The sequence below is a fragment of the Hemibagrus wyckioides genome, linkage group LG13 (genome assembly GCF_019097595.1).
Source record: "Hemibagrus wyckioides isolate EC202008001 linkage group LG13, SWU_Hwy_1.0, whole genome shotgun sequence".
NCBI classification, from domain to species: domain Eukaryota; kingdom Metazoa; phylum Chordata; class Actinopteri; order Siluriformes; family Bagridae; genus Hemibagrus; species Hemibagrus wyckioides.
The window spans coordinates 7378982-7391463 of NC_080722.1; the positions used below are offsets into that span (position 1 = coordinate 7378982).

The window sequence follows — 12482 nt, forward strand, 5'->3', positions numbered from 1 at the left end:
TATAAAAACAACACCATCTCAATTAACTGTTCTCACCAAAAGTGTATAGCTAGTGTATAATAAGCTTTCTCAATTTAAAGAAAATAGAAATGAATGTTCTTAATTGGTTAGATGTCCTGGGGGACCACAGAGACCAGAGTTTCTCTTCTCAGCAGATATTTTATCACTGGATATAATATAATCTAAGATAGAATAGAAGATAAATTGGGTCTGTCTGATAAATCAAATAAATCTAATAAAATAGGTGTGTCTGATATAAATCTGATATCATTATTTTTTTAAACAAACACTGTTGTATTTTGTGCACTCACCATGGCCATCCTGCAGGTGTTCTGGCAGCTTAAGGTGAGGATGGAGGCTCCTCGTGCTGGACTGTGGAGGTGGGAGTGTGTGTGTGGTGCTGGAGGGGCTCTGTGGCGGGGTGAGGGGGTGTGTGGCAGGGGAGGTGGAGGGGCACGGTGGGTGGGTGGGGCAAAGGGCAATGGTAACAGTGGGCTCAGGTGGAGTGGAGGACACTGGGGCAGAGCACGAAGAGTGTGAGAAGTGACAACAGCATTCAACACCGGGAGAGAACACTGGGGCTGTGGAGAGAGAGAGAGAGAGAGAGAAAGAAAGAAAGAAAGAAAGAAAGAAAGAAAGAAAGAAAGAAAGAAAGAAAGAAAGAAAGAAAGCGGGCACAATAATACATTTATTATAAACATGACATAAACAATCTTTAGATTTAGAGCATATGTAAATATACTCACACCACACACACATACAGATGAAAGGTGTGTGTGTGTGTGTGTGTGCATCTTGTGTGAAGTCTGTCTGAAGTATGACCTCATATGCACTTGGCTGACATCAAAGAGACCTACATCCTCTTTGCTCTTACCAACACACACACACACAGACACACACACACACACACAGACACACACACAGACACACACACACACACACACACACAGACACACACACACACACACACACACAGATCAGAACCAGCTGTACAGCAACTGCTAATGCAAAAAAACTCCAGTAAAGGTCTACAGTCTGAGGCGGCACATAGACCAACTGACACACATGCATACACACATGCACACACACACACACGTGCACACACACTCAAAACACATACCCACTTAATTATTTTAGCAAGTTGAACAGGCAGCTGGATTTGGACAGTGCTGCTACTGAAGCTGTAATGCAGAGCAGAGCTGCGGGAGTTCATTTCGAATCATTTTCTGTTGTTCCGTCTACCTGCTTTTGCCACTGACCTACACACACACACTAATCACACACTAATCACACACGTTCCTAGAAAGCCAGCGATGCAGATCCATCATTATTTATAACAAGGCTGGACTCACTCAAACAAAATTTGACTGTTTTTTTTAATTTTTTTTATTTACTGTTCCTTGTACCACCGTGTGTGTGTGTGTGTGTGTGTGTACGTGTGTGTGTTATGCCATGTATCAAAGGCTTGGCACACAGAACATGATCAAAATGAAACTAGACAGCTTTTTGACATTATTTGTCCACTGTCTGGCTTTTATGCAGAATGTTGTCTGAAGACAACAGTGCACTATTGATAACTGTCATTGACATTCAAGAGACAAGGAGCATTAGAGTGGGGTTTTGGCTCTCGCTCTCGGTGTGCGTGTGTGTGTGTGTGTACACGCATGTTTATCTTGACTGTGTGAGCTCTCTGATAGAAGACTGAAACTCAGAACCATAAACAAACACAAAAAACCTGCACACTAACCAAGACTCAAAAAAACAACAAAAAACACTACCAGCTTGTGACTCTTGTCACTTCACACAAAATAAAGTCGCTAAAGTCGGGGCTAATGACTAATAGCACATGATTAATGCTAGATACTACTCTGCCTAATAGGCAGTTGAGAGTAAACAACATAACGTCTTTCAGCGTACAGTCTAGCGGCTCGTACCTCTGTTCAACTGTGTCCGGGGTAATACCATTAACCACGGTTTACAGATTTCAGCAAAATTTCAAGCCAAACTACATTTCAACAGTCAGCAGATATCTGAAACCAGCCAAAAAGGGCAATATGGCATTGTTTAAGGAGTAGATTCTCAGCCTTTCTCAGCATGAGAATAACTTGTTTCCTATATATTTCTGATGTCTGGACATCATCCTCTCCATAATCCCCCTTGCCCTTTTGCAGTCTTTGCAATATATCCTACAATACAAATGCTTCTGTGCATCACAGACACTCTCTGCACTTACACTTTAATTTATTTGAAAGCTATTGTTTGCTAGTAAACAAAACCTTGGTTGCCACACAACATTTTTTTTTTAAATATATGCTTAATCTGGCAACCCGGTTGTCCTCTGCTTTTTCTACACTGAGAAGCAAACTTGGGGTTTGAGTGATTATAAACAGGGCAGTGAGCACACTGCAGGGCAATTCAGAGAGGCAAGTAAATCTGTCAACACACACACACACACACACCTTGTATATGCTGGCACTTTGTGGTATGGCTGGAGCTTGACAATGAGGCGATGCTCTGCATGTGGTGTGTGTTTGTGTCTCCGGGGCTGAAATTGTGTGCTCTTGAACGATCAGCCTGCTTGGTCCAACTGACCTGTAACAGCATACAGAAAACAACACACTTATTAATTATTAACATTTATTATGAACAAGTTTTACTATATACACACACAGTGATTTTTTTGAGTAGCATGGAAATTCTCACGCTGGATTTTTACCTGCCATTTTTATACACACGTGTGAAATATGCTAACATTTTTACCTCAGCTTCTCAATGTTGTTTTTCTTGTTATTGATGAAGAGGCTGACCAGAGTCTTCCTCTTAACACAGACAATCATAGCCACGCAGAGCAAACACAGGAACGCTACCACGATGCCCACTTTTATACTGTCATCATCTAGATACAGGGAATACACAGCCGATCAGAACACACACACACACACTTTTTAGATAAAAACATGCAAGGAAGTGGAAGCTGGAAGATTCTCCAGAGGTAGATTCTCCAAAATGCTCAGTAAATCTCACCACATAATTTTCTTATAAAACTGTACCCGAGACAATTATTTTTTAAAGCAAATATTTCTCACATGTAATATTGACTTCACAGCGTTTATTACTGCTCTTTATAATTTTTTTTTTAGTAGAGAAACATTTAATTTTATTATCATTTTAAGATATTTTTGCTTTACGATGTAATTCAGTTCAATTTTATTTGTATAGCACTCTCAACACTGGATATTGTCTCAAGGCAACGTTTATAGGATTGGATATAACTTTTACGTTCAAACTTATCCCTAATGAGGAAGAGCAGAGGCGATGGTGATGAGGAAAAACTCCCTGACACGATATGAGGACGAAATCTTGAGGGGAACCAGACTCAAAAGGAAACCCATCCTCATCTGGGTGACACCGGAGAGTGTGATTATAAATAATTTCCTCTTTTATAACTTTATCGTATTGAAGTACAATTAACTGTATAATATGTGCTCAAACTGTGCAACTGCATAATCTGGAGTTTCATTTTATTTTATAACAACAAACTAAAGACAGACAATACACTGCATGACTTAATACCTGTGACAATTAAACAACCACATCATTTAGATGCTTGTGGTCATGTGACATGGTTACATGCTTGTGGTGATTACAGTATACAATACAGTATGCTTTTCCTGAGTGTACAATTGTACTGCATAAGACGTAACAGGTCCCAGTGCATAAAACCATTCACAAAATCATTGCCAGCGCGTAAACTTGGAGATGTGGCTTGACTAGTGTGTCTAGTGTTTTTATAATAGACACACACACACACACACAGCAGTACCTGCTTGTCTCACTGGTCCGCTGTCCACGCTGCCTCCAAATCCAGCTTTATCACAGAAAGGTGGAGCCCAGTGTGCCTCACAGTGACAATTCTTTTTATTATTACACACCTGAGCAGGAAAGATAACACACACACACACACACAGACACACACACTGTGAAAACTGGGTCAGTGGGTCTCTTAGAGGTTTACTGTAGAGCTGACTTGGATTGAACTGGTATGGGAATTAATGGATATTCCTGAAAGTCTCAGCATCCAGTGCAGCTGTTTTTTGAATCAGGCCTTGAGTGTTATGAATCATGTCCTTTACAGACTTCAGTAAGTGCAGAGCTATATACTTACTTCACATGCCATGATGCAAAGCCATGGAGCCTTGATGAAAAGGTGTAATGGAGTAATAATGACTTCAAGAGGTGAGTAGTAAAACATATTGCTCTAAACAGTGCAACGAAACATTATCCAAGTCATCTAGCCATTGTTCTCTGCAAACGAACATAACCAAGACTCGTCTTAGTCCAGAATTATCACAAAAAGGCCAGTCAGCATAGAAAACAATACCAGATGCCATAAATAGATCAGGTTTGTACACACAGTAGATCTTTAAGTATGTGTTAATAGTAAATGCCATGGCTGAAGTTCTGCTATGATCTTTATTAACCCTCTGCCATTTAAAAGCCTGCTTGCTGCAAATATAGAACCATAATCATGGCATTTTTGAAGAACTAGATAATATTAGTGTTGTTGCTATAGCAACGCTCTACAATTTCACTTGGTGTAAGTCACACGGATGCCACCCTGGTCATTTCACATCTGTATTGGAAAACATTTTAATCTCATTCCCAGCTGCCCTTTGCAAAGTACATGGCGTATTGAAACCTGGGATTTTCCTTAAACTCAAAGGAGCATGTCGAGCATCACGTCTCATGTGGAGATATGTACTTGTGTAAGCTCTGGATAGAATGTGTCCCTTCCTCAATAACTAGTCAAACCCCACCCCAATAAATTTGAGCAACTGTTAAAGTTAAAAACTTACACCTGCATTTTATGCACACAGTCCCTATTCGGTTATAATCCTGATATATATATAAAAAGACCAGGTGTAAATGCAGCTGATAAGATTATATCTCCTTGGTGTATTTGCTGCAGGGGTTCAGGCTGCAAAAAATAAACAGTTTCCAGTTTTAAGGTAAATAAAACATACACAGTGTTGTGGAAGTACAAAACGACACACCTAGTAACCACCTGTCCTTCATCACATTAACAAAAGCCTGCCAAACAGCTACAATCGGCTCCATATGGGTCCAATGCCACATTTCCTCCATTCTGTAACTCCAAAGTCTCACACATTGTATCCATATGGTGCAGATTATTAAACACCATTTCGCCAGCGAGGTGATGGGGAGCAGATGTGCAAGCTCCACAGTGCAGAACAGATCTGTATAGGATTTAGGGACGAGTAAATTAATGGAAGGAACCTCTCTGTTTCTCTATCCCATGTCTACAGTGTATACTTACACCTGTCTATCTTTCTATATACAGTATAAACATGCAAAGACATGGCATTCAGGATTTCCGTGGCACGATCATTCCTGCAAATATGATAATGATAACTACGCATGATTTCATTTCTAGTCAGATCCAAGTGACGAGCATTATCACAAAACAATTAATTATGGACAATGCTGTTTTGTTTTGCTTTTTACTTTATCACAGAACATGTGTATGGTCCCTGGTGGTCTGTTGGCAGGATCCAGAGTTCTTACTGCTGAAGCCTGGGTTCAAGTGTTGGGCAGGAAACCAACCCGGGTATTTAGTGGTTAACTCTTAGTGCCGGTATTGAAGGGTTGCATCAGCAAGGGCATCTGTGATAAAAACCTGCGCCAACATGATCGCCAACATGACGCCAACAGATGATCCACTGTTGCGACCCTGAACAGGGATCTGCCGAAGGACAACAACAACAGAACGTGTGTATGTAGTGTCCTATATGCATTCTGTGTGAAATTACTTCTGTGATTTCATTGTATTATTTTTTCACAAAAACGATTCAACAGTATGACAGACGGATAGACAAATAGACGAACGGTCTGGAGACGCACAGTTGACGTGTGATGGAGAGAAAAATCCGTATTCAATTTTCCGTATTTGTTTGAGCAGAATGAGCATAACATTTTCAATTTCACACTCCTAAGGCCAGCCTTAAAAACGAAAAAAATAAAATCCTCCATCAGTGTTCTGTCGTTCTCAGAAATCTTCCGATTCAGACAGATGACGCTCACGTGCACCACACAATGTCCACTCATGCATTTCCCCACAGCGGCTACACTAGGATGACTGGCTTGCCGTCAGGATGTGATGAATGGCTCATTTAGGTGGACCAAGCAAAGCTATTACGGCTAATTGACTGAGGTGATGAGAAGCCTGGGAGATTGATAGCAAGGTATTGTTGCATTTTAAAGGTAAATCACATATGCAAGACTACAGGTGGAGAATAAGAGAAAGAGGAAATGATACAGAGAACTATATAGTGAGGAGGAGGTGGATACAAAATCACTGAGAAGGAGAAAAATCACACGGAAAGCACTGAGCAGAATTCTCACAGCAGCAATACGCTGAATAAATGACCAAGTCTCTCAAAACTATTAAAATTTCACAGCTATTTTTTGAAGTCAGGCAGCAACACTGTCATGCAGCTCTCAGAAGCCAGGATGTTATTAATAATGTAGCTAAAAATCTCAGCCTCACATATTCTAATGCATCCCCCTTTTAATACATATGACATATCATGCTGTAAATATATTTCATTTTTAAAATCCAGTCATCAGCAAACCACACAGTGTGTGCTGACAAATAGAGCTGAACAAAAATGTGGCCGTGATCAGACCCTGAATGTGTTTAATATAATGTTTTGCTTGTTTTTGGGGTGAAACACAGTGCTCCATTTGTACCCTGGAGAATCTCAAGACTTGATCAACATTTAGAAATAAAAATGTTTTAGCAACACTAGCTACAGAATTTGTTTTATGAAAAGCTAGCAAACTTAAAAGCTAGCAAAGCCTATGTTAGCTGTGGCCGGTTAGACCTACATTTTGGCAGGTTTATTTGTTAAATAAAGTACTGATAACTTTAATACTGCTGAGAATAAATACTGGTATCAGACCTGTGTGAGAAATGTGAGCGCATTTACTAGAATCTAGGCAGGATGTTATTAGGATATTTTGAATGGCAGTCATTCAACACGGTAGCCATTTCCAATTCTTGTCCTCATACACATGCAAAGGTCAAGTGCAAATATTTTTCTAAACCAAATAAACTAATATCTAAACAATAAACCATTTATCACTGGCTATAAACTTTTAATGGTTCAAAATGATATGTTCTGGGGTAATTTGTAGCTCTCTGTCTCACTGAGTAGCTGACTCATGTGTCTGAAAACACCAAAGTGTTCAGAGTAATGGTTGGCTGAGGTTTTTTTCCCCTAAATGTCACCATACTGGTAAGGAAAAGTTGCTTGTTCATGGAAAAGAAAGGGAAAAAAAGTGTCTAACCCCACGTCCGCTGCATTTGGCTGCACACTCATGGACACCAAAGACGCTGATGTTTTGACATTGCCGATTCAGACACATCTACAGGAAGAGAGAGGGAGAGAGACATAGAGAGAGAGAGAGAGAGAGAGAAAGAGAGAGAGAGGGGAGAGACATTTAAAAGACTTCTACTTCCAAGTTTTCCACTAAAACAGAACAAGACCCAGGTTCTGAAGAGACTCGTCCTCCAAAGACCAATTACAGCTATGGCGTGTATTCATACAGTCAGGCCACAAACACTCCACCCAAATATAATGAGATTTAGGAATGAGACTCGGTGACATATTCATCCAAAGGCTGAGTAATCGGGGATGGTGAAATAATCAGCTGAGTAAAAAGGAGAGCTAGGTGATGAAAAGCCTGACATGCTTATTGTCATTAACGGAGTCGTCTCACACGATGGGAGAAGTGATAGACAGCAGGAGAGACAATTTGTCAGACATACACACTTCTGTAATACCACGTCCCAGTAACTATGTGATGTCAGGCTTTCCGTTCTTCCTGCTCACTGCTGGGGATGATGAGGCCTTTCTTTCCCTTATTAATATTTCACTGTGTTACACACACACACACACACACACACACATAAATCCAAGACTGCATGCACACTACCTCATTACAGAATCAGTCACACACTGACATATGGGACTATAAACCCTACAAACTGGACACAATCTGAATTTATAAACACGTACACACACACACACACTCATGAAGGTCAATGTGCAATGTTTTCAATGTTTCCTAGTTTCCCAAATTAGTTCCTAAACTCTTAACGGTTCACATTTTGCCCTCTTCAAACCCCAACAGATCTCCACCCCTCTACTGGTACCCACACTGTTCAAGATTACTACTACTGGGAGGCTTTGAGGACCACAAACTCCATCCACAAAATAAATAACTATCAATTACTCTTTTGGTACAGGTTAATTTCTAATGCTGTAAACGTCCTTGCTTGCAGAAAAACACACAGTGCTCTCACCATGTTGTTCCCACACTTGGTTCCAGTCAGTACCAGCCCTGGGTCTGGCATGTCATCACCCAGATACACGTGAGTCCCCCGGCACAGGATACGCCCACCTTCCGGCAGTGGGATGTTGGTCTCTATGGAGACCGCATTGGTTCCGATTACTGGCCGATTCGCCCCACCCTGGCACTGGATCTTCCCACATTTAGCATCTCTGCATAAATATGAAGAAAAAATGAACAAGACAAAGACACTTATTTTATGCTACATAAATATTATTACCAAAACTGGGCAACTAGATTTTTAAACATGAATCAGCGTGGCATCAGTAGCAGAAGTTTAATCAGTCGTATGCACTGATATGAATTATCTATAGAGATAGAGCTAGATATACTTATCAGAAAAGGTAGAGTTTTTGCTAACTTTTAATTTTATTGTAGTTCTCTTGTATTTTCCCAGTTTGGTCACCTGCCAAATCCCACCCACCAACCAGCTCTAGTCATCATAAACAGTTAACAGCTAACTATGGGGTAGAACAAGGGCTTCTCAAGCTTCTTCCACATGACATCCAGCCAGCCTCCACATGTTTTGTAACACACTGTATCACACTCAGAGAAAATAACTATCTGCCCTCTTCCACACACATGACCTCACAGACTCTCACAATTGGTTTGGGTCACTGTGACCATCCCTCCCACCTATGCTTTTACCAAGACAGCACCAAGAACAAGCTTTACTCCCAAGCTTTACAGCCAAATGATGGCTTTGGAGAACACTTCTTGGTTGCAATATTTTAAAGACGCAAATTATTTTCTTTCTTATTTTTGCCTGTATGTCATGTTTCGGCCTGTGACAAGCTTTTCCAAACCATCACAGATACCACTTGTTGTGTTGTGAATGGCAGGAGGAGTCTTAGAGCAGAAGTGGGTGACAGAATGAGTGTGTACACCTGTATGTGATTAACAGTGGTCTATTTATAAGCTGAGTGTTTTGCAGTGAGCTGCTACATGGCAAGGAGTGTGAGCTGATACCATCAAGCAGACAGCGTACTGATAAGCTTGTGTGTTTGTGTGAAGTTGTACTTTATTTTGTGTTCTTAGAGCTGACAATTTGCTATGCTGAAACACATGGGGATCAGTGTAGCACCGCTCTCTCTGATGCTTGCCTCCTGAATGCTGATTCTCTTCACGCCCACCAGGGTCTCACAATTACATATGCATTTTGAGGCATGTCCTGTTGAGTGGTCAAGAAGAAAAGAAGTGAGTGAGAGAGAGAGAGAGAGAGTGAGAGGGAGAGAGAGAGACAGACAGAGAGAGAGAGAGAGAGAGTGCGCAGGGAGGGACACTTCTTTGGTGAATGAGTAATCAGCTCTCTTTTTTCTATTCTCCCTCCTCACACTTCTATCAGTGTCCACTTCAGTAATTTAGCCAATTACATCCACCAGGAAGTGATCAGTGATCAGTGAAGTACTTGAAGTACCTGCCAATCCATTTCCTAATAGCATAAAATGTTCAAGTGCTTCCTGTTTATGTAAATTGCAGTGATTCCTCTGTCGCTTCTTTTTGTTTTTCATCCCTGCTGTCTTCACAGAAAACCGCAAGCTTTTGTGGGTGGAATTAAGTCAAATAATATAACGCTGGAAAGAATAGGATCGAAAATGATGTTAACCACTCATCTGCTTCTTTTTCATACTTCCCCTTTCTCTGTTGTGTTATTCTTCTTATTATAAATGAAAAGAAAGGAAGAAAAATGTCTCACTGTGCTTCACATTTTGCGAATGAGCCCTTGGAGTCTTTTCCACAGTTGCCATATGGGTCTCCTGCTGAGTTCACCCTCTCGAAACAGATGCCTGGAGCTGGCTTTGCACCTACAACACAAATACACACAAAAGAGAAACACCCATGCATCCATAAGCTTACAATTACTCTGTATAGCCTTCAGTTTCTGCTTCTTAGAAATGTGACACGAGTGTGAAATGTTTATTGTGAAAAGTTCATTTGGCAATTACGCCACATTTTTGCAACGTGACCATAAACTCGGTCACACAGCATGTTTCAAGTTCAAACAGATTTGAAGAGGTGACTTCATACTCTCTGAACTCCTCTTCATATTAATGCATGAACCGTCAATAGAACGTGTTCAAAATGGACATGTTTTCGATGTCATTAACACATTTTTCTGTAGTTACGGTATTTCTAGGGCTTCACAATTTACACAAAGACAACTAAACAATGGTGACCATACCTATTTACCCCAGTGTTTTTACTAATAAAAAACGGAAACCAGAAGGGAGGCCTGATCCTGAAGAGTGTGAACACGCTTTAAAAAGAAAGTTATCACACACAACACTGACATTTTGACAGAAATCCTATCCAAAGCGACATATATACATCTTGTTTTATACAACTGAAGGTTAAAGGCCTTGCTGAAGGACCCCGTGTTAGCAGCTTGGCAGTTGTGGGATTTAAACAAATGACCTTCTGATTGTCCCACATCCTAACCACTGAGCAATCAAAAAATAAAGTTACCACACTGTCCTTGTCCTTGTCACTGGAGTTATACATTCAAGGATACTGCTTTTATACCCTTCATATACAGTATATCTTTCACCTGGAGATGGGAAAATTATTATTTTTTTGGCTCCTGAATGGCACAAGAGAAAGCAGGAGTCTTGCAACATCAAATCCTGATGAAGCCACAGACACAATGGCAGGGAGCCCAAGAGAGATGGACCTTGAAATTGGCCTTGCCAATTCATACTCTCTCCCCTGTCAGTCTAGTCACGGGCATCTGCGAGCTTGCTCATGTATGCCGAACAGGTTCATCAATCATCGTTCTATTCAGCGCTATAACTCACCCTGACCCCAGAGCGTGATGCATTGTTGTTCATGGGTTTGGCAGATGCCATTGTAGCAGTGTCCATCCACACCGTGACACATGTGACCGTCGTGCAGGTAGACGTTAGCAGGACAGTGTGGGTCAGAACCTGTGCAGAACTCTGGCAGATCGCATGAGTTAGCGGGCTCGCGGCACAGTGTACCTGCAGTCTTCAGCTGAAACACACAGACACACAAACACACACACACACAAACATATCTAGGTATTGTTAATCAGATGAGGCAAGGTGACTCCATTTGTATTTTTAAATGGAACATGTGTAAACAATAAAGCAGAAAAGATCAATAAAAAGACATTCAAATAAAAAATATTTAAATAGTTAGTAAACTGTGTGTGTGTGTGTGTGTGTTACCTGACAGTCTTCACAACACTGGCCATGTGCACACACTGCATTCAACTTCAGAGTGCATGTACTGGCATTGCAGCATGGATTCATACATTCCTACAGAGACAGAAAGAATACGGGAAGAAATAAGAAGAATTGTCCAATAAATGAAACAAAATATGGAAAAAAATAACATACAGTAAAATCCACAGACACAATGAAATGCAAACTGGACTCTTCTTAATACTGTGGTCTAGAATCTAGTCCAAACATTGTTTTTGAGAACCTCCTGTCCTACACACTTCCCCGCTTGTGTTTTTCCTGCTTTAACAAATGTGATTTAAATTATATGCTAATTAACAGACCTTCCTGAGTTAAAGTGGTTGTGAAAGAGCAGGGAAATATGCAGGCCATGACAGGGAGGTACTGTGATCCTGTGAACCTGTGATCTATCCTATATATCATCAATTCCATTATACTCAAACCCATTCTTTCATAGAATCATAAAGCATCACCATCGTTACAAATCTATCAAATTTCTCAATGAAATTTTATATTTAACCATCCAACAGGATTCCAAAGAGAAGACATTAATGGAAATGAAGAACTTTTTTCGATCTATTCCAAGAACCCCTTTTCTCCATAAAAATGTTTCCTACATAGAAGTCATTTATTGGAGCGCATGGTAGGAGCCCACAGCATAAATCACTAATCATAGCATGTACTTTGTGCTAAAACCCAACATGGATCTAAACTGGGACTGGCTTTGAGGCTCAAAACAATGCAACTATAAAAGCATCCAAATAACACATAAAAAACAGGAACAGGAAAAATAAGCAGCTCCTCATGGGTCCTTTGCATGGGACCTTTATAGTTCTAGCTGTC

The 12482-nt window shown here is 40.6% G+C and overlaps 1 protein-coding gene across 1 annotated transcript in view; it reads right to left on the minus strand.

Moving 5' to 3' along the window:
- Positions 1 to 12482, minus strand: part of LOC131363731 (disintegrin and metalloproteinase domain-containing protein 12) — a 100490-nt gene that overhangs the window by 6030 nt on the left and 81978 nt on the right. The window contains exons 13-21 of the mRNA XM_058406567.1: positions 11625 to 11714; positions 11232 to 11427; positions 10133 to 10241; positions 8390 to 8588; positions 7372 to 7449; positions 3824 to 3932; positions 2761 to 2896; positions 2460 to 2592; positions 312 to 581 (exon numbers count right to left, since the gene is read on the minus strand). Of these exons, the coding sequence (XP_058262550.1) occupies positions 312 to 581; positions 2460 to 2592; positions 2761 to 2896; positions 3824 to 3932; positions 7372 to 7449; positions 8390 to 8588; positions 10133 to 10241; positions 11232 to 11427; positions 11625 to 11714 (1320 nt within the window). The remainder of the gene's footprint in view (positions 1 to 311; positions 582 to 2459; positions 2593 to 2760; positions 2897 to 3823; positions 3933 to 7371; positions 7450 to 8389; positions 8589 to 10132; positions 10242 to 11231; positions 11428 to 11624; positions 11715 to 12482) is intronic.